Below are 21234 nucleotides of genomic sequence, written 5' to 3' on the forward strand. Positions count from 1 at the left end.
GTTCAGTGCAGCAGGGATGTGGCCACCAGAGACTCTTTTCCAGCTGCCTGATTCCCTAATCAATTTTCTGCCAGGTACAGACCTCACTGGATTCACCCCACTGGTAGGATGCTTTAAAACTCTGTCAGCTGGTGCCATTCTGCTCTTTGTCCTTTTAAACATTAAATTTACCCAGGAAGTAGATATTAAGCCCTGAAAAAAAACCAGTCCATAGCCTTGCAAAAGTACCTACACTAGTTGACCTCTCATGTGAAATTCATTGAGTGCAAAGGTGGCTTGTGCAGCCCAGTTACCCTACAAGAATGGGTTAGGTTGGGCAGGTTACCACTCTTCTGATGGTTGGAGTTGCAGATGCTTCACAATAGTGCCTAAAATACCATACCTCTGAATAAATTACTCAGAGATGCTTTGAGTATTTTCTGTTACTGTGCAGAACCCCTGGCTTTGAAGTAGAGATATGGGCTGAATTGAGAGCACTTCAAAAATTTCGTATTTTGTGTGAATAGATGTTAGGCGGAACTAGCAGATGAAGAAACACGAGGAAGAGGATTAACGGATAATGCCTGAGGTTCCAACAAAGAGTCTGTAATGCTTAAAGGTATCAAGTTATTTTCAGGTCTTTGTTCCCTTCATTATTGTTTTGGAGTTGGTAGAAAGTTGTTTTTGAAGGGAGTAGAAGAAGAGGAGAGTAGAAGGAGAAGACTAAACTTCTTCAGACGTTGTCACTATTTAACTCAGGTATATTTGTAGATGTGTTTCCAAAATCTGCCGTGCTCGTTAATTTCTTTAGCTCCTTTAAACTGTCTTGGGTATTGGTACTTACATGCTCCCATTTATACTGTACTGTTTTTGGTGATACGTTTGTCAAGGTTTTTTTTTTTAATCCATTTGAGGAATCTTTTTCCCCAGCTGTTGAACTTATTCAAAGACTTCACAGTTTTGGTATCTTGTAATTTTTGGTAACTGCATAATTACATAAGTAATAACTGCATACTGTTTAGTGTGGGGTTTTACATATATATACATATATAAATATATATAAAAGCATACTTCAGAAATGCAAAGTTCATGTCTTGAATACTGGACTAGTTTTAAGCTGGAGAATGGAATGATGTCTTAGGGAATAAAATAGGCCTAAAATTAATCCATGTGCTTTGAGTGGCCTAGAAATAGTAGGGTTTATGTGGCAGTGTGAAGGACTGTCTTAGAATCATAGAATGCTTTGGGTTAGAAGGGACCTTAAAGATCATCTAGTTCCAACCCCACCTGCTGTGGGTAGGGATGCTTCCCACTGGATCAGGTTGCTCAAAGCCTCATCCAGCCTGGTCTTGAACACCTCCAGAAGCAGGGCATCCACAGCGTCTCTGAGCAACCTGTTCCAGTGCTTCACCATCCTCACAGAAAAAAAGACCCCAAATCTTCCTAATATGTAATTAAATCTTCCCTCTTTCAGCTTAAAACTGCTACCCTTCGTCCTATCATTGCCCTCCCTGATAAAGAGACCTTCCCAGCTTTCCTGTAGGTCCCATTTTTAAGTACTGCAAGGCTGCCATAAAGTCTCCCCAGAGTCTTCTCTTCTCTAGGCTGACCAACAACAACTCTCAGCCTGTCCTCCTAGCAGAGGGCTCCAGCCCTCTGATGGTCTTGATGGCCCTTCTCTGGATGTGCTTTAACAGATCCATGTCCTTCCTGCGCTGAGGACTCCAGAACTGAACTCAGTACTGCAGGTGAGGTCTCATGAGAGCAGAGTAGAGGAGCAGAATCACCTCCCTCGACCTGCTGGTTGCATTTCTTTTGATGCAGCCCAGGATACAGTTGGCATTCTGGGCTGCAAGCAAGGATGAAGTAAGGATGCAGTAAAAGCATGGGACCTGAATTAAGTAGATTAATTAACCATGTAATTTACTCAGTCTCATGAAATGTCTCTTTGCCTTATTGTGTGTTTTGTAAGTGTCTGTCTATCTGTTCTGTAGGAGCGTAATAAATGGGTAATGTGCATTATGGCTCTTTTCCTGAAGATTTGTCTCCAGCGCAAACATCTCTTTAGCTACACACCTGGCCTGGAAGAAACCTCCCATTTCAAACTCTACTTGTTGTGACAGTGCCTGGCATGCAGATCCTATTGCAGAGCTGGAGATGTGACAAAGTAAGTTGCAGTTCATAAATCAGCCAACCCTTCCAGGTCACACTGCTATTGCAAAGCGATTTAGTCTCGGTTCTAGGGGAATGGTGAAGTTTGGGCATTACTTCACTGAAAGGGTTGTCAAGCACTGGAACAGCCTGCCCAGGGAAGCAGTGAAGTCACCATCCCTGGAGGTATTTAAAAGACAGCTAGACGTGGCGCCTAGGGACATGGTTTCGTGGTGGACTTGGCAGTGTCAGGTTTACGGTTGGACTTGATGTTCTTAAAGGTCTTTTCCAACCTAAACAATTTTGTGATTTTGAGTCCTTGGGCAAGACATGGGGGTGAACCAGGCACGGCTGCAGTGAAACAGCATTGCTGTAAGACGCTGCCTGGCAGCCGTTACAGGGCTTTTTAAAACCCAAAGCCAACGCTGGGCAAGGCAGAGCCATTCCTGCGGTGATATAAAAAATGTCAGCAAATAAACTCGTAAGATTTATTTTGGAGTCTTAGAAAGCAAGTGTCCTTTAATCAGGCCTGGGCAACATGCAGGAGCGATCTCCGTCAATTGTGTGCAGCAAGAAAAGAGCTGGGACAGAATGATTTCCCACTTAAATGCATATGGATAAATTTTCCCAGAAATCTTGTGCATATTCTATTACTTCCCGAGGTGTAATTTTAATGTTATTATGAACATCACAACAGTCAAATCTCTTGCTAATCTGGAGCTTTGGAGCCAGCTCTGCCTGACCTTGCGTTTGAGACGGGGAATGTCCCTCCAATTGCGTGTTTCCTCTCAAGAAGAGGTGATGGCAGAAAGAGACATCAGTTCAGCACAGATCATGTCTGGAAAAACACTTCTTGAAAGAAAACAAGCAATTGGAGGGACATTCTCTCTAACTTTCAAAAAAATGCAATTACTTAGACAAAATTTAACTCCCCTTTAGCTTAAATAAATATTCCACTCTTTGCATTCGCGGCTCCGTCCCCGCGGCCCCGGGGGCAGTCCCTGCGAGCGGCGGTGCCCGGGCCGGCCGCTGGGGGGCGCCGTGGAGGCGGGGGGGTGGGGGGCGTCCCTTCACGGCGGCTGCGACGCCCACGCGCCCCCCGGGGAAGGGAGAGGGCCACGTGACCCGCGCGGGCTGCTGGGCCCCGCCCCTTCCGGCGGGCGCTGCCGGAATCAGTGGGGAGGAGTGTGGGGGGCGGTCGGAAGCGGGATACCGCCTGCCCTCGCTTCTCGCCGTGCTGCGCTACCGGACTCCTCTCTCCTCCTTCTTCCTCCCCTCATGGCGGTGGAGCGCGCGGGTACGCGCCCCTCCCACTGCCCGCTCCGGCCTCCCCCTCCTCCTCCTCCTCATTGTCCTGGTGCGGCGGCGGCGGCGGCCACGGGGCCCCTCCCAGCGGCGATGTGACCGCAGGTAACAAGGAAGGGGAGGAGGGGGCGGGGACAGCGGATGGGGGCGGGGACTGTGTTTGGGGGCGTGGCCTGTAGATGGAGCCGGGATTGTGTTTGAGCCGTGGTTTGTGTTTGGGGGCGGGGCCTGTGGATGGAGCCGGTTTGCAATTGGGCGTGGTCTGTGATTGGGGCGGGGCCAGCAGAGAAGGGCGTGGTCTGTGGTTGGGGCCGGGCCTGCGGGTGGAGCCGGGGTTGCGATTGAGGCATGCTCCATGTTTGGGGCGGGAGCAGCGGGTGGGGCCGTGGTCTGTGATTGGGGCGGAGGCTGCAGAAGGAGCCGGGAGGTGTGATTGGGCGTGGTCTGTGTTTGGGGGCGGGGGCTGCGGATGGAGCCGGGCTTGAGGTTGGGGCCGTGGCCTGTGGGTGGAGTCGGGCTTCCGATTGGTGGCGTGGTTTGTGATTGGGCGCAGGGCCTACAGATTGAGCCGGGGATTGCGATAAGGGCGTGGTTTGAGGTTTGGGGCTTGGTCAGCGCGTGAGGGCGTGGCCTCTGGTTGGGGCGGGGCCTGCGGATGGAGCCGGGACCTGCGATTGGGTGTGGTCTGTGGTTAGGGGAGTGGTCAGCGGACGGAACCGGGGCTTGTGATAGGGGCGTCGTCTGCGGGTGGAGCCGGGGCTTGTGTTGGGGCGGGGCCGAAGGATGGAGCCGGGGCTTGCGATTGGGGCGTGGTCTTTGTTTGAGGGCGGGGCTACTGGACGGGGGCGTGTTCTGTGATTGAGGCGGGGCCTGAGGATGGAGCCGGGCTTGCGATTGGGGCGTGATCTGTGATGGGGACGGGGCCTAAGGAGGGAGCCGGAACATTGCGTTTGGGGCGTGGTTTGAGGGTGGGGCTTGTGGGGCGTGGTCTGTGCTTGGGGGCGGGGCATCCGGGTGGAGCCAGGACTTGCAATTGAGCGTGGTTTGTAGGGGGCGCGGGTTGTGTTTGAGGCGGGGTCTGTGATGGGGCGTGGCCTGAGGGCGGAGGTGAGGCCCGCGCGTAGCTTTCAGCGCCCAAGCGGAGCGCTGCCCCGGCCCTGCCCGCGCCCCTGGGTTCCGGCTCAGCCCTGCGGCCCGGGCTGTTCGGTGCCGCCCCGGTGCAGGGGTGCTGCCTTCCTTCCGCCCCGGGCGTGTGAGGAAGGAGCAGGCGAGCGGCGGGCCCTGGCCCCGGAGAGCTTCGCTGATGTGCGGGTTCGTATCCGGAATTCAGGAATTCTTGAAATATGTCAGCTGTTGTAATGCAAGAAGCGGTTAATGTTACAAAAAGTGGTGTATTTTTGATATAAGCTAAAGTAGAGTTAAGTTCCATCTGAGTTATTGTATTTTTTAAAGTTAGAGGACTCTGATAGTGTGTTTTCTTTCAGGCAGTGTTTTTCCAGACACTGTTCACTCCTCGGAGATGATAACTTCTTGTGTTCAGTATGATCTGTGCTGAACAGAGGTGTTTTCTTCTGTGATCATCTCTGTTCTCAGCCTTTCCCTGTCTCAAATGCAAGGTCAGGCAGAGCTGGCTCCAAAGCTCCCAATTAGCAAGAGGTGTGACTGTTGTGAAGTTCATAATGACATTAAAATGAGGTTGTGGAAAGTAATAGAATGCATAAGATTTCTGGGAAAAAATATCCATATGCTTTTAAGTGGAAAATCTGTTCTGTCCCAGCTCTTGTCTTGCTGCACGCCATTGATAGAGATCGCTCCTGCATGTTGCCCAGGCCTGTTTAAAAGGTCCTTACTTTCTAAAACTCCAAAATGAGTCTTAGAGAGTTTATTTGCCGGCGTTTTCAGTATCAGTTAGTGGAATGTGAGTCAAAATATAATACCCCAATTTTACCAGTTGAAAGGCAAATGATAAGGGTTAGAATTTAGTACAGGATCTTAAGATCAATAAATCAAATTGTTCAGGACATACGTCCAGTGGTTGTGAATCTGTATACTCTTCTAACGGGTTCTGTGAGGCAGAAAACTTGCTGTGGCTTGGGCTCTGGAGGCCAAGATTGAAAATTGAAATCTCCATATTTGTTAAGCTTTCTAGCTGGGCACGATTGGCAAATGACAGGATGCTGGTTCTGCCAGAGCTGCTGTACTTCTTAATGGAGCATGTGTAATGTTAATCAGATGTTAAACCAGTTAGTTTGCCTTCAGTTTTGCTCAGAGTTGAGTTTAAGTGGCGTTGAGGGTAGTGCAGCTTCAGAGCCCTTGGCAGTGCTTTAGTTTGAGGTGGAAAAAAAATCAATTGAACTTTGCATTGTATTTCAGAATGACGATTTGTGTTCATTCTTATACTGTGAAGACAGGCTGGGTCTGACTCCTCGGTCCCTGACTTTTTTCTCATCTTTTCTTTTTCTACCAGTCAACTTTCTCCATTTTCTGCCAATATCTTTAATGTTATGAATTAATACATAATAAATGTAATTATTGTGCCTCTTTCTGAATGCTTTTAATGTGCTTCATTGTATACAGTTAGGGTTTTTTGCCCTGAAAGGTAATGAGTTGATTGGTAGAAGTTGTTGTGTTAAGCTTTCATCAGTATAATTGTATTTAGAATTCAGTATCACACCAGTTCTGTTTTCATTTAACTATTAATTCTCGGGGTAAAATCTGGCAAATAGAAAGCAGGTCATGACAGATTATCAGTCACATCAAAAGGAAAACAGTGACTAGTGTCTAGATTTTACTTTAACCTATTGAGTTATCTTAATATTGGAACTGCCAGTCTTAAATATGGAATATGAACCTGGGCTGGTGACTCATCTACTGAGATTGGAGCTAAGGTACCGTAAAGACCAAGAGAGTCATGTTGTTTACTCTTTTCTTGAGTCTATTTCGATAGACTTCTAGGAAATGGTCAATATAATTATCAGCTATAAAGCACAGTCTGTAGCTCATGTTGGGTTAATGAATAACACTCTGTTTTAGTGAGGATGCATTTTAGTTTTGTGTGGAAATGCTCTAATTGAAGGTCATTGTTTTCACAGAAGAGAGCAACCACAAGTAGCAAATGCAAAGAATAGGATGTACAAAAACTTTTAGTGTGGTATTTTTCTGGTGTTCTCTCAGTTTCCTGAAAGTGAATGCTTGTTGCTTTTGCATTAGAAATGTGCCATAATTTTCCCTGCAGTTTAACTAAAACTTTTATAATAGGCAGATTGAGAACTGTTAACATATGTGTTGCCTTCTGAGTACTTGTGCTAGTGCCTCTAACGTCATATATGTGCATATATAACATGATATATTTATAAATTTTTTTTTCCACCTTGCCTATGTGATATGTAAATAAGTATGTTTACAAATTTGCAAACTCATTTAACTTCGACAACTTGGAAAACTATATCTGCTTTAGGACAGACTCATAATGCAAAACTAAAGGTACTCTTTCCTAAATGTATGTGTTCAGAATCTTCGGGTAGTATACGCCTGCATCTTGGCCTAAAGGTGCATGTGCCTAAGTTTCAAACCAGCAACTCTTTTGTCTTAATGCTATGTTACAGTTGTCCTTTCAATGTTCTCTCTATACGTCTGTTTGAAAATATGTTCCTGAACGGACAGAGTATAACTGAGCAGGACTTGGATTAAAGAGTTAGCTGTATTTTGGGGATCTCAGTAATATTAATGAAAATATGTATATGTTCATTCTCCGTGCCACCCCAGAGTTCTTTATATAAACATCCTCTGAAAACTCACCATACAAAAGCTGAACTAAACTTTATATTAGTTTTTGTAGTGAAAGTACCTTAGCAGTTAGGTTACAGAACAAAACTGAAAGGACTAGGATAGTATTTTAGTTCGACTTGAGCATGCTACCTTCTAAAGTATAGCTTGGATTGCAGGTTAGTTTCTTTCATAAGTGAAGTGAAAAGCGAAGGGGTGAAGTAACTGTAACACTTCAGGTGAGACATACCTAAGGAAGATCACATTTAAAATCGCACTACGTTGTTGTTCAAGTGTTTTTAAAACAAAAATCCTCGCATAGATGAGACAATGTACAATCTTTTGTGTCGTGCGTGAAAATGAGATTAACTTGATACAGTTTTTTTAGATGAATCCTTAAAATGCTAATTAATGTTATTTTTAACTTCTATTTTAGAAACCTAACACTGAAGTATTTAAGAAGTGAATGCCTTTGGATTTTGGAACAAAATTGGTATGTATAATGAGCCTTCAAAAGGCTTATCACAGAATGTTTGCATTTTCGCTCTTAGGGAATATTTCTGATTCCTGTGGTTTTATGCCTGTGGAAAGGAAGGAGGGACACATAATAGTCAATGTGATACATAATAGTCAATGTGTATTTGTTAGGAGCAGTTTGTTGATTCAACTCCTTTTTCTTGTATGAAAAGCTTTATGGCTAGGAGAGCATTAAATAAGGGCCCCATTTCAATGTTAGGAACATAAAACTTCTTGTGTAGCTCCTTTAAATAAGCAGAATTGAAAACAAAATGCCACAGACCAGTTCAAAAGATGACGAATGGTTGTACCTGCAGTAACTATTACTAATGTTTTGTCATAACGAATTTCTATTTAAAAATACTTCCATGTGAGTCATATCTGAATCTTGTGCTGTTTAATCTTAGTGATCTGGCTGAAAGGACAAGGAAATAATTGACGGCATTGAGCAGGGAAGGGTGTGTAAACTCGGATGAATATTTTCAGGAAACGTTTCTGGAAAAGAGATGCCTTTTATAGGAGAGAGTGAAAGTTATTACACCCAGGCAGGAATAATTTGCTATACAAATACAGTTTATGAAACAGTATTTTTATAGAAAAGAATTTAGAGGTTCTCATAGAGTCATAGAATGGTTCGGGTTGGAAGGGATCTTAAAAATCATCCAGTCCTGCCATGGGCAGGGACACGTCCCACCAGACCAGGCTGCTCAAGGCCCCATCCAGCCTGGCCCTGAACACTCCCAGGGATGGGTCATCCACAGCTTCCTTGGGCAACCTGTGCCAGTGCCTCACCACCCTCATAATGAAGAATTATGCAGTTGAAGGTGAGTCCAACAGTACATGACTTCCCTCTGAAGGACTAAGAAAACAACCCATTCTGCGTTGTATGAAAAGGAAGTGTAGTCTTCCACTCTGCTATGGAAGGAATAGGAACTCAGCTGAAATAACTGTATGCAGCTTTGGGAGTTGCACTTCATAAGTGGGTTATTGGAAAACAACCCGGAGGATGGCACAGGAGGAAGCGCCAAGCATCTGACTTGTAGAGTAATGTTAAAATGTGGATGTAAAGATAACAGAAGTCTTTTCTAAATCCACAGTAGATAAATATAATGGGCTTTGGTAGTGGAAGTGAAGATGATTAGATAATGAGAGTTCCTAATGGCATCAAAGTATGGCTGCAGTATTTGTGAAGTTTCCTTTGTTAGTACTAATTAGGAGAAGTCTGGCTAAATTATCTGTAATGAGGAGCGGTAGTGAATGATGCTGTACATGGCAAACAGTCGAAGTAAATGGTCTGTTAAGGTCCTCTTTAGCATAGTGACATCATCCTGTTCGCAGTTAAGATGATCAGGTTTTAGACAAGAAAAATGTGAATTTTAGCATTTAAATATTTTAGGATATATTTCTAGGAGAAAAGGCTGTCTACTGAACTCTTGAGGGCTGGTGGCCAAGTAGGCAGAGTTGGAACAATCCACCGTGTTTACTTTTACCAGCTATAATTATTGCTTCCATTCAATGTACAGCTTGTGGAAGTGGTACTAATTTTCCTTGGCTGATTACTTCCTCATGCTTACTTATGCCTGTTTGCTTTTAAATGTAAAATATTTTGTCGTCTAGTGGCACTTCTAGTGTTTCTGAATATTTTGACAGCTTACTTCTTACAGTAACCATCTTTTGAGTGCTCTGTGTGTGCTCCTTTGGGGAGAAAAGGACTTCTGAGCTAAGAGACAAAGAAATGTTTCCTTGTGTTTTAGCCTAGGCAGTCTGTATCTTGTCAGCATTTGTGATACTTCTCGGTTACATCTTAAAAAAAGCAAACAAACTGTGGCTAATCTGGACTTGCTTATGTCCCATAGATTTTTCTGAAAGCTTTTTCTCCATCTCTCCCTCTCTGAAGACCTTCAAACTTAGTATATGTGCCCTGTGTTATCTGTCATTCTACTGTTGTATGCTAAGAGTTATGACACATGAAAAGGTGATGATCCACAGGGAGTTCACATATGGGTAGTACTTTCAGGCATTGTAGCTGTTGTAGCTTCCATGGATAGGAAAGTTTTATTCCTTGATTACATCTCTGAAATCAGAGCAGCAAACTAGTATTCCTCCATGAACCTGCTGGTCTTGGATGGATGAAGTACTCTGTGTTAAAATCATCTATGAACTTGATTAAAGAACCTTTACAGAAGTACGCCAAATACAAATAAAAAACCCATGGCAGCTTTGTTTAACTCTTAGGTTTTCTGGCTTCTCTTCTGTATATGACTTAGTAGTTGCCCTGGCTGCTGGGATGAGACAGCCTTGACGTGTCCCAAAGCAGAAACGTGAGGGGAGTATTTATTCCAGAAACTACTTATTTCATGGCATTTTATTTTCTTATTTCAAAAGATGGTAATTTTTCTTGATAATATTTATGAGGACTTGTTAGTTCTTCTACTAAGTCTTAGGGTTAGAATTAAATGATTTCCTGATGTGTAAAAGTTCCTGTGCCTGCTTTGCACTATACAGGTCAGTTCTAAACATGCAAATTTACATCTGCACTGTGTGCAGAGTGAACCAGATCTCTTCAGAGAGAAGTTGGGTTGACTGTGTGGCAGCAGTGACTGTGGTAGCAAATGTAGGCTTCTGTACAAAGCTTTGATGGTAGTGTGGCAGTCCAGGCCAGGCAGAAATGGGGCTGGCCATGTCTTTGAGGACAAATAAACTTCATAAGAAGAGCTGGCAGTGCTTTATGTGAGGAAGTTGTTAGGATTTGAGTTGTTTACAAGATTAACAAAGTGGGTGACAGAGAATCAAAAATAGTTTAATGTATTTGGGACATGTGAGAGAATAGAACTACAGATTTTGAAGTGTGGCATCCTTAGGGTGCTTTTAAGCAAAGTTCAGAATATTACCTGTTAGCTCGCAAGCTTTCCTCATTTTTCTGCAATGAAATTCTTCCTCTACTTCAACGAAAAGCAGCCTGTGCTTCTCCTGTTGTCTCTGAAATGCAGTGGGTGGAATATGTCAAGATGGGATTAACTGATGTTCTTTACCTCTGTCAGAAATGTTTTCATGTACGTGAGACTATGCAACCAAGGAAAAATTAAAAAAAAAAAAAAAAAAAAAAAAGTTTTGCCAGTATGGCAAGTTCTGTTTTAGTAAAAAGCTATACTAGTAAAAATACTCCCATTAGTTATATAACTGGAGTAGCAACTGTTGAAAACACTGGCAGGGTAGGAAAGCTCAGCTAAAGAAGCCCGTCATCCCTAATGAGGCTGTACTAATATCACATTTTACACCAGCTGGAGCTAGAACAATGTGAAACTGCTGGAAAACGTGGTAGAAGGAACAGTCACAGAAGTCTCTCATGTCTTGTCCTTGCATTAAAAAAAAAAAAAAGCCTTTGTTATTCAATGGACTGAAAGTCTTGCTTTGAATTAAAAACCAGAGAAATATTTGATGCAGCCAGTGAGGTGACTTCTTCTGATCTGTCCCCCACAGTAATGATTTGTCTTCTTTGTCTTAGGTGATTTTGTATCAACTACTTAAGTTTCATCTTAAAAGTTGCCCAAAAATGAAAGCAGACGTGTCCAGTTCATTTCCTTACATTTTTCCTACAAAATATTAAAAATTAGTACGCAAGGATTAAGGGAAGAGGATTTGAGAATTTTGAACTGTGGATCTTGCAGCATTTTGAATAGTGCTATGTTGACCGCTTATTAAGTGGGACTGTTTTCATGTACTTTTTCACACGCTCACCGTATGCAAGTAAGAGGATCTGTGTTTAGGTTTAATGTTAACTTACCTGTAGCTCTCTGCTAGATTTTTCCTAGGGATGTAGCAAATTAATGGAAGTCGGAAGCAACAATGTAAAGGGAAAGGTATTTTTGGAAGAAAAAGGGTTTTGAAGGAACAGATGTAGGAATTGGAACAGTGAACTGGTATGGCAGACTGGCATATGATTTTTGTTTGGTCCTGGATGCCCAGTGAGTATATCCGTTTCTGGCTGGGCATGAAAGAGAATGCTTTATATTGCAGTGCCTTGACACCAGCATTGTACTTCTGCCTGAGGAAGCTGCTGCTGTATCTCAGCATTAAAGCTGTAGAATTCGGATTCCAGTAAGCACTGAAATGGAGAAAATTTATTCCATCCTCTTCTTTTCCTCCCTTTACTTTTAAATCATAAGCTTGTTAAAGCAGCTTATGTCATATGCCAAGCTTCTGAGTATCGGAAAAAAATTACTTGAGGAATTAAATGCTAGTCTGGGCATATCTGTGTTTGGTGCTACTGGTAAATAAAAGTTGTCTTATCTATAGGTGTTTCCTTCCTTTAGAACAGTTCTCTATACTGTTGTAACTATCAGTTGTCTTGAAATCAAAGGCTAAAAAGAGTTTTAATTTCCCTTCATACTATAGAGAGGTTAGTCACCCTGAAAGTACCTTGAGCTTTTTTTCTTCAGTTTAAAGTTATTTATATATATATATATATATAAAAAAAAATTCAAGATCTTATGTGTTAGGTGGAAGCCAGGATATCCTTATTGCAGCTTGTAACAGGAGAAAAGACGCACTGAAATAAATTTTCTTCTTAAGCTGGAGGTTAAATATGTAAAATCTGGATTTCTAGCTTAAAAATTGCTTTCTTTTGCTAAGCTGTTTTTGGAAGTCTTACCTAACTGAATCTGGAGTCTTAGCAGGGTAGGTGAAAGCGTCTAAACTGTAAACTCTTAAAAGTTACTGTAGCTAAGCTGAAAATATGCTTCATATATGTCTAGAAAACTCTTTGTAAAATATAACAACAAACAAGATACTCTTATTCCAGATTTCCCTGTTTGTTAGAGGATAAGTGCATGTGCATACATCTCAAGCTTATTTGTGTTAGGGAAATTACTATGTGACTAAACACCCATTCTAATCTTCTCTTTCATTTTTGTAGTGAGTTTATATGGAGGAAATGCTTGTGGCTGTTCTCAATCTCTCTTACAAACTGATTTTGATGTAAGTATTTTTGGTAAGTATTTTTGGTGTGATAGACATATATCTGTGTACTTAATGAAAATCCAGATGAGGAAAACTTAAAGATGTACGATTTAACTTTTCTCAAAGAACTTCTATCTGTTCAGATTTCAGTTTTATTTGCCAGGTCAGAAGCCCTTCCTTCTGGGTGGTGTTAGTCGCCCATCCGTAGTTCAGTCTTCAAAGATTGCTTCAAAGATTGCCTTCTTTTTTTCCAAACACTCATAGCAGGGACCATTCACATGAGAACCAGTCACATGAGCTGTTGAGGATTTTCCTACACAGTATGTATTTCTACCAGTTTAATTCTGATGTGTTTATTTTGTGTAGGTTTCAGTGTTGCGTCATCTTGTGTTGAGTAACAGAAATTCTGCTGTTCGTTGATCGATGTGACAGTCTTTAGTAGTTTACGAGATGAGTGAAACTCGTGGGAGATATGACTTCTGTATTGGTCTGGTGTTGGCTATGAGTTCCAGCATCTTCATTGGAGGAAGTTTCATCCTGAAGAAGAAAGGCCTTCTCCGGTTAGCTAGGAAAGGCTCCATGAGGGCAGGTAAATACATGTGTGAGAAACTTGCTGACACTTAAGATTTGCTGTTTAACAGAAGGTTACTAAACATATGATCTTGTTTTGACTTTAGTTTGTTACAGGTTTATAAAACCTACAGCATATAGCTGATCCTTTCTTTCTCTGGTGTCAGATACGCCTAACTCTGTGTGATAAATTCTATTTAATTCATGTCATGCCCTCTAGGGACATTTGTTGAATGATTCCTTTGCATGTCAGTTAAATCTGAATTTTACTTGCAAATTCAACTTGGAACCAACACTCTTAGCTTCCTCTATGCTCCTGAATGAGTGAATTTAGGAGAAAGTTAACTGTGTTTGAGTGTCAGAAGATTGTTTTAGAAAACTGAAAATCACTTGTGATTACCACTTGTAACAAATAGTGTCCCTCAGGGGTTTGTACTGGAACCAGTGCAATTTAATATCTTCACCAGTGACTTAGTGGGATCAAGTGTATCCTTAGCAAGTTTGCAGTTGACACCAAACTGAGTGGGGCAGTTGACACGCTGGAGGGAAGACGTGTCATCCAGAGGGACCTGGACAGGCTTGAGGAGTGGGCCTGTGTGAACTTTATGAAGTTCAACAAGGCCAAGTGCATGGTTCTGCACCTGAGTCGGGACGATCCCCTGTATTATATAGACTAGGGGATAAATGGATTTGAGAACAGGCCTGCAGAAAGGTCTTGGGAATACTGTTGGACAAAAAAATGGGATGTGAGCCAGCAACTGTGCACCCACAAAGCCAACTGTATACTGGGCTGCATAAAAAGCAGTATGGCCAGCAGGTTAATGGAAGCAATTCTGCCCCTTTATACCACTCTGGTGAGACCTCACCTGGAGTTCTGCATCCAACTCTGGAGTCCTTAACACAGGAAAGACATGGACCTGTTGGAGTGGTGTGGAGGAAGGCCACAAAAATTATCAGTGGGATGGAACATTCTCCTGTGAGGACAGACAGAGAGTTGGAGTTTTTCAGACTGGAGAAGAGAAGGCTCCAGGGAGACCTTATTAAGGCCTTTTGATAAGTAAAGGAGATTCTTATTATAAGAAAGATGGAGAGAGCCTTTTTAGCAGGGCCCGTAGTGACAGGACAAGGGGCAGCAGTTTTAAACTGAAAGAGGATAGGTTTAGGTAGGGTGGTTGCAGCATCCTCAGATGATTCAGAGGGTTGAATATGAATATTTTTAACTCAGTACCTGTCATTTCTGCTTCTAAAAGATGATTGATCTCAAGATACGTAAGTCATGCTCCCTGATTTGGAATGGGAAAGTTTGACTGCATTTCACATGTTTATGCATGTAATCAACCACATAAGTCACACGTGATTTCCACAAAGTAGCGTTCTTGTAAGAGAAACGAAACTTGGCTTTTGACATCATTACAATGAGCTGGAAGGACTGTTTTTAAGATTATGGAGATATGGTCATCAGTGCCTTTTCTAACACAGAAGAAATGAAATAACTGTTTTTCCAAGTAGGCTGTAGGAGGCATATGCACGTGAGAAATTTGAATTTTTTATTTCAGCTCCTCTGTAAAGCCAAAGTATCAAAAGATTGCCTGTGTTTTAAGGGCATAGGCTGCAAAAATTGTTCTGGTGATTTTGTGACAGGGCTTACTGCTTGTTGGTGTATGTATTTAATGGAGGAGCAAACGTTCTAACATTCTTTCGATTTTAGGTCAAGGTGGTCATGCGTATCTTAAGGAGTGGCTGTGGTGGGCTGGACTTCTTTCAAGTAAGTATCAAAAATATACTCTTTCATTAGATCATTCATTAAATGACTGTGCCACAGGTAGCAGCAATGGTCACAAAAAATGAGCAAGGTGGGGGATTCTGCAATGTATGGTAGTGTTCTCTGGTGATTTGATGGGTGCAGCTCCAATGATTTTAATAAAAGAACTTATGGTGTGAGAGATGCTATATCAACTTTCTTTTTTGGGCAGTGAGGCTAGTCAGACTTTGGACTTCTGTATCTTATCCCTAGCACATGCATTCTGCTTTTTGTCTTGGCAAAGAAGTGCCTAGATATACAAGATTCTTACAGGGAAGCATATTTTGGGATGATGTCTATTTTCTGAAACTTTTTTTTTCCACTGCTTAATCTCTGGACTTATTTGTCTTGTATCCTCCTGTTTCTCTGTGAAGAAGTTCCTAGTGCAAGCTGTCAGGTTACAACATAGGCACACAAATAATACACCTTCTAATTTGACTGAATTAATTTTAATACCTGCTGTATTCCACAAGTCTGTTTTTAACTGTTTTTAAAATATAGTAATGAGAGGGTTGTGCTCCACTAGTACTGATAGCTGAATGGTATAACTAGAATTCTTCATGGCTATGGAACTGTTGGAATGAGTCTAGAGGAGGGCTGTGAAGATGATCAGAGGGCTGGAGCACAGTCCTCTGCTAGGATAACAGGCTGAGAGAGTCATTCTTTTTGAGCCTGGAGAAGGGAAGGCTCCAGGGAGACCTTACAGCAACCTTCCAGTACCTGAAGGGGGGCTACAGGAAAGCTGGGGAGGGACTTCTTACAAGGGCATGGAGTGATAACATGAGGAGGAATGGCTTTAAATTGGAAGTGGGAAGATTTAGACTAGACATTAGGAGAATGGTGATTTAGACTAGACAATGAGAATGGTGAGACACAGGCCCAGGCTGCCCAGGGACGCTGTGGCTGCCCCATCCCTGGAGGTGTTCAAGGCCAGGTTGGGTGGGGCCTTGAGCAGCCTGATCTAGTGGGAGGTGTCCCTGCCCATAGCAGGAGGTTGGAATGATCTTTAAGGTTCCTTCTGACCAAAACCATTCTGTGATTCCATTCTATGACTCTGTTCTTTCCATACTGCATGTTTGCATCAGCCAGTGCACTTGCACTGATTCACAGGTTTGTTGCGTAAGACAGCCTAACTCCTTTTTTTTCTTTTATTACTATTATTACTCTGCAGTGGGAGCTGGCGAAGTAGCAAACTTTGCTGCCTATGCTTTTGCACCAGCTACATTAGTGACTCCTTTAGGAGCTCTCAGTGTTCTTGTAAGGTAAGAAACACTAACATCAGAGTGATTTTTCAAGAGAAGTAAAATATTTATTTTAAAAAATGTCACTGAATTATGCTTTAATAAATGTAGTTTGTTCTTAGGGATACATAAAATGTGCTTATAAACATCAGAACTAACTTACAAGTTTCTCCAAATGTGAAGTGACTGTACTAAAAGAGTTCTAGCAATGCATCTACACCTCCATCTGTGAAAAGCTGTTACCTATTTTCTGCACTTCAAAAACATGTTATATACCAGAGTAGTATTTTAATTAAAGATTAAAATAGATTAGAGTTAAGATTTTAGCCTTTTAAAAAATATTTTTACAAGCTCTTAGATACAGAGCTTTTGGGAAGCATCATGAAAAAGGAGTTCTGGGGAAAGATCGTGCCAAGTATTAACAGGTAGTTCTGTCTGTAAGAAGTATCTTGAGATAGAAAATCAACTACGTATTTATTTCAAGGAAATGCTCAATTAGTCAATTTACCATAATTGACGTACTGAGATTAATAGTGTTCCTGCTCGACGAAGCTGCACGCTCCCTAAGCTAGTGACCCGTACAGTCAAAGCAACCTGTAAGCTGATGAGCAAATGAATGAGATATTACTAATACCATTTTTAATGGTGTTTTTTTTGTTTTCTTTCTTAGTGCCATTCTGTCATCCTTCTTTTTAAATGAAAAACTTAATCTACATGGAAAAATAGGGTGTTTGCTAAGTATACTGGGATCAACTGTGATGGTAATTCACGCTCCACAAGAGGAGGAAGTAGAAACATTAAATGAAATGTCCCACAAACTAGGTGATCCAGGTAAGAAAAATGCTGGCTTTTTATGCATGCAGCCTGTTAATTCTTTATTGCAGTCTCATCACCACTGCTTTCAGGTTCCAGGAAGATAGCCCATGTCTGCTTCATGTTGTCAAAGTGAAGCAGAGATTTGAATGCTGTGACATAATTCCATAGGAAGCTTTGCATGATACCACTGAACTTGTCTGCCCTTGAACAGTGTCATGATATGAACCACTGAGATTGCTGCTGCATTTGTTGAAACAGTAAAGTTGGATAAAAATGCCTTCTATAAATTTTAATTGAAGTGTGTCAGTCTCCAAGCCCAACTTTGAGCTATCCTTAAAATGAAAAGTAGGTTCTGTGGTAAGTGTCTGCCGAGAAGTGTAACCCTGGAGACTAACTCTGCTTATGTGGAAGATGAGGCACTCACAAATACACATCTGCAAAATACTATATATAGAAAGACAAATCCCATTGTAAACACAAGGAAATAGCCAGCACAGAGATTAAAAAGTTGATCTTAAGGAATGACCTGATTACTGGAAACCTGCTGATGAATGTAGCAGCCTGCCAAAACGTATCTCCCTAAAAAGCATTCAGACACAAGTCCGTGTTCAGTGGCACCTGCGCCTCGGTGAATCTGTGTGTAAGGCAACTTAGAAATCTAATCCTGTAGTCATCTTGCTGATGAACTGGTAAAGATAATACAACATCTCCGAGTTTAATTCTTTGTTTTAGCTAACCCACTTTAAAATTGTTTTCACTAAGATACGGAAGAGTAATGAGAAGTATTCTGAACTCTTCGGTTGAAATTGAGCTGATCGTGCTGTTAACGTGTGATTTCTTGGTACCTCTAAGATGCTTTAGATAGTGTATAACAAGATCATTTCTTTTTCCCCCACCTGCAGGTTTTGTGGTCTTCGCAACTCTTGTTGTCATTGTGTCTTTAATTTTAATATTTGTGGTGGGACCTCGCCATGGACAAACCAACATTCTTGTGTACATAACAATTTGCTCTGTAATTGGAGCATTATCAGTCTCCTGCGTAAAAGGTTTGGGCATCGCTATAAAGGAACTTTTTGCAGGAAAACCAGTGCTGAAACATCCTTTGTTTTGCATTCTGCTGCTAAGCCTTATTATCTGTGTGAGCACGCAGATCAACTATTTAAACAGGGCTCTGGATATATTCAACACTTCGATAGTGACTCCAATATATTATGTCATCTTTACAACATCTGTTTTAACTTGTTCTGCCATCCTTTTCAAGGAATGGCAACACATGGCGGCTGATGACATTATTGGCACCTTCAGTGGCTTCCTGACTATTATTGTGGGGATCTTTTTGTTGCATGCCTTCAAAGATGTTAACTTCACCCTAGCAAATCTGCCCCTCTCTTTGCGGAAAGATGATAGAGTGGCAAATGGTACTTTGCTGAGCACATACGACTCCTTTAATCATGATGAAGAAAGCTCTCCCTGTCTAGGTGAAATCCAGTCCACGGAGAGTCTCTCAGCCAGGAGAAATGGAAGTCTGTCAGCCTTCTGAAAATATCTACGTGTTACTTAAGAAAAGAACAATTCTGTAGCTCTGGAATATTTTTTTCTGCTGTGAAATGTCTGAGCTTGTCTGGAAAACCATGTACTTTTTAACAGTATATGTAGACAATCATTAATTTTTAAGTTGGATTAGTTTGGTAAAGAACACTGAAGGGTTTTTTTTATTTGCCTTATTTTTACTTTAAAAAATACTAAAATGACCTCAGACCACAGTTGGTTTTGTTGCTTAAGTTATGTGTAAATACTTTCATTTCATTCTTCTGTTTTAAGATGTATTGCACTAATGACAGTTTTATCAAAAATAAATCGCTTTATTTCTGCATTGGTGGTAACAAGATTGCAGTGAACCTGAATCCTTTGTACTTGTGCCCTGGCTGAACACTGAGTGTTTATAAACAAACCTAAACCAGGAACTGCAGTAAGTATTCTTGTCCCAGTTTGTAAAACAGGAAAGAGAAAGCTACAACCAAGAGACTAATCCTTTGAAAATATTGCCATATTAACTAAAGCCGTATCCTAAATTTGCAGGATTTGCATCAGAAAACCTCTACGCTTACCAAATCAGAGGAAGTGGCAACTGCAACAACGCAGGAGCTTCTCTGTTTGTAGAGGTGAGGCAGTAGATCCTGCCATGCCAGCTTATGCAGGAGGAAGGATTTGAGTCATAAATAACAGCCAAAAAAGCTACTCCCTTTTCCGTAAAAGAGGTCAGGTTCTGCCTGTTTGCTGCACGGGCTCTGTAGAGCTCTGCTTTGTGCTTTTGCTGTTAGAGCTGAAACTCACAGAATTGCAGTTTTGTTTTTGTGACAGTTACTGGCTGTGACACTGGAAGGTTAAAAAAGCAGGTAAAAATGAAACATAATGGGGTGGGAAGGTGGGTGGTAGTTTTTTTAAGTTTGCAAAGGCAGAAAATAACAATGAGTGATCTAATTTGTGTAACAACCTTTATATTGTGGATGTGAAGCTTAGAAATTAGTTGGTGGGGAGACAGCTAAGTACTGCTGTAACTTCACTGTTGTGCTTACTGTTAAAATAATCTAGTTTATTACCAGGACAAAACCAACCCCAACAGCTCCCACCTGCAAAATCAAGTCTGCTGCCTTCCACTGGGTAGATGTTGTGTATGCAGGAGGGGCCAAGGTGTCAAGCAAGAAGAAGGTTTTTTTAATTCTAGTTAAAGAATGAGATTTGAACTTCTACCTAATTTTAAGAGATACCAATTACATCAGCAACGCTCAGTTACGGAAGTACGGTCCTCTAGCACTTACGCAACAGAGAGCCCAGTAGCTAGGAGTGGCTGGAAAGAAGTCAAACTGCTGAGGAGTCACTGACCTGCCTGCCACGCTTAGTACCAGCCTAACCAAAGCACAGGTTATGGTTTCATACAGCAGAGTCTGTTGCTTGATGTTGTGATAGGTGCTTTTATTTTCCACCCTGGCTGTTTTAGAGGTGAGAGGATATGAATTGAAAAAAGTTACACCTTTTTGTGCACCTTGCTGGATTTTTCCTTTTAGGTAGGAGAAGCAGTTGTACTAGGTGAAGAGTTTTTAACTCCCTTAAAGTCTAATACCCTGTTGAAAATGAAAAAAATAGCTAATTTTTTGAAATGCAGAACAAGCATCGCATAGGATTGAGGTCTGAATCCTTTTAAACCCACGTTAACTAAAGGGGAAAAAATAAAGTCTGTATTAACACTGGTAGTTTAAGATGCTAGAGGCCATCTCTTCTACTGTTGCCAGTTAACCGGTAAGAATTAGAATTTACTTCACTCCATGATAAGTTAGTTTTAAATATTTCTTAAACATAAAATTCAGGCTTTACTGATCAACCTTTTCTGCACCACAGTGCCAAGTCAAAGCCACAAGGTGTGTTGAGACTTACCCCTAAACTAATGGTTATCTCAATAAATTAAGAAAGATTTTCATTTCCTTAATTGAAGCCTGAAGTGTAGGGACGTGTTTGGTTGGCTATAAGTCTTCTTCAGACAGTGCCATTAAGAACTAAAAATCAATGTTTCTTAAAGAAGACTGTAGCAAAGCACAAGCGTTTCCTACTTTTGTCTGCCCTGTGGTGGGCTCCCTTGTGTGTGCTTCCACTGCAACAGAGACCATTTCAGAACAGCAGCTCTCAAGCACAGATGTCTTGGGAGACCCTGTGGTAGTGGAATGCTTATATATTGGCAAATCTCTGTCCTTTATTTTACTGAGGAATTTCATCTCCTTTCTCGTTTCCTCAAAATCCAGTTCCCTGCCACCCCGGTACCTACACCGTCATCTCCTCCTGCAAACCTCTGCTGTCAGATGCTCATTTCTTCTCATTCCTGGACTCAAGTCCATTGCTGTGATGAGTACAAAAAGAGCTGAGCAGGAAAAAAGCTGTGCTGTAACCTAACCTTGAACTAATAAGATGAAAAGGAAAAAAAAATGGATTCTCAGAAGCATGCCTCCTTGGTTTCACACTATGGGTTAGAAACAGTAACCAAATAACATTTCCAGAAATCTGTATCCCAGGTAAAATTTGTAATTGTCTGTGTCTGAACCAGACACCATAACTCATGTTTGGTTTGGGCTGATCCTAGCA

The 21234-nt window shown here is 41.8% G+C and overlaps 1 protein-coding gene across 3 annotated transcripts; it reads left to right on the forward strand.

The window, feature by feature from the left end:
• Positions 1-3288: 3288 nt before the first annotated feature.
• On the forward strand, positions 3289-21198 carry NIPA2 (NIPA magnesium transporter 2). 3 transcript variants are annotated; one of them, XM_054055764.1, is made up of 8 exons: positions 3289-3540; positions 7637-7693; positions 12632-12706; positions 13042-13264; positions 14954-15010; positions 16218-16308; positions 16958-17118; positions 18006-21198. In XM_054055764.1, exons 4-8 carry the CDS (start codon positions 13126-13128, stop codon positions 18641-18643), a joined length of 1086 nt encoding a protein of 361 aa, XP_053911739.1. In that variant the 5' UTR covers positions 3289-3540; positions 7637-7693; positions 12632-12706; positions 13042-13125; the 3' UTR covers positions 18644-21198. The 3 variants fall into 3 exon arrangements, with proteins under 3 accessions (XP_053911739.1, XP_053911724.1, XP_053911732.1); XM_054055749.1 differs by having other exon boundaries at positions 3290-3540; positions 12632-12693; XM_054055757.1 differs by lacking the exon at positions 3289-3540 and adding an exon at positions 4655-4746 and having other exon boundaries at positions 12632-12693.
• The last annotated feature ends 36 nt before the right edge of the window (positions 21199-21234 follow it).

The sequence above is a fragment of the Cuculus canorus genome, chromosome 1 (genome assembly GCF_017976375.1).
Source record: "Cuculus canorus isolate bCucCan1 chromosome 1, bCucCan1.pri, whole genome shotgun sequence".
Classification (NCBI taxonomy): domain Eukaryota; kingdom Metazoa; phylum Chordata; class Aves; order Cuculiformes; family Cuculidae; genus Cuculus; species Cuculus canorus.

Excerpts from the sequence above, each read along its gene's own strand:
- NIPA2 (XM_054055764.1), top strand. The coding sequence starts at position 13,126 with ATGAGTGAAACTCGTGGGAGATATGACTTCTGTATTGGTCTGGTGTTG. Across the intron at positions 15,011-16,217 it reads GTGGGCTGGACTTCTTTCAA|TGGGAGCTGGCGAAGTAGCA; the intron begins GTAAGTATCAAA and ends ATTACTCTGCAG. Across the intron at positions 17,119-18,005 it reads CCACAAACTAGGTGATCCAG|GTTTTGTGGTCTTCGCAACT; the intron begins GTAAGAAAAATG and ends CCCCACCTGCAG.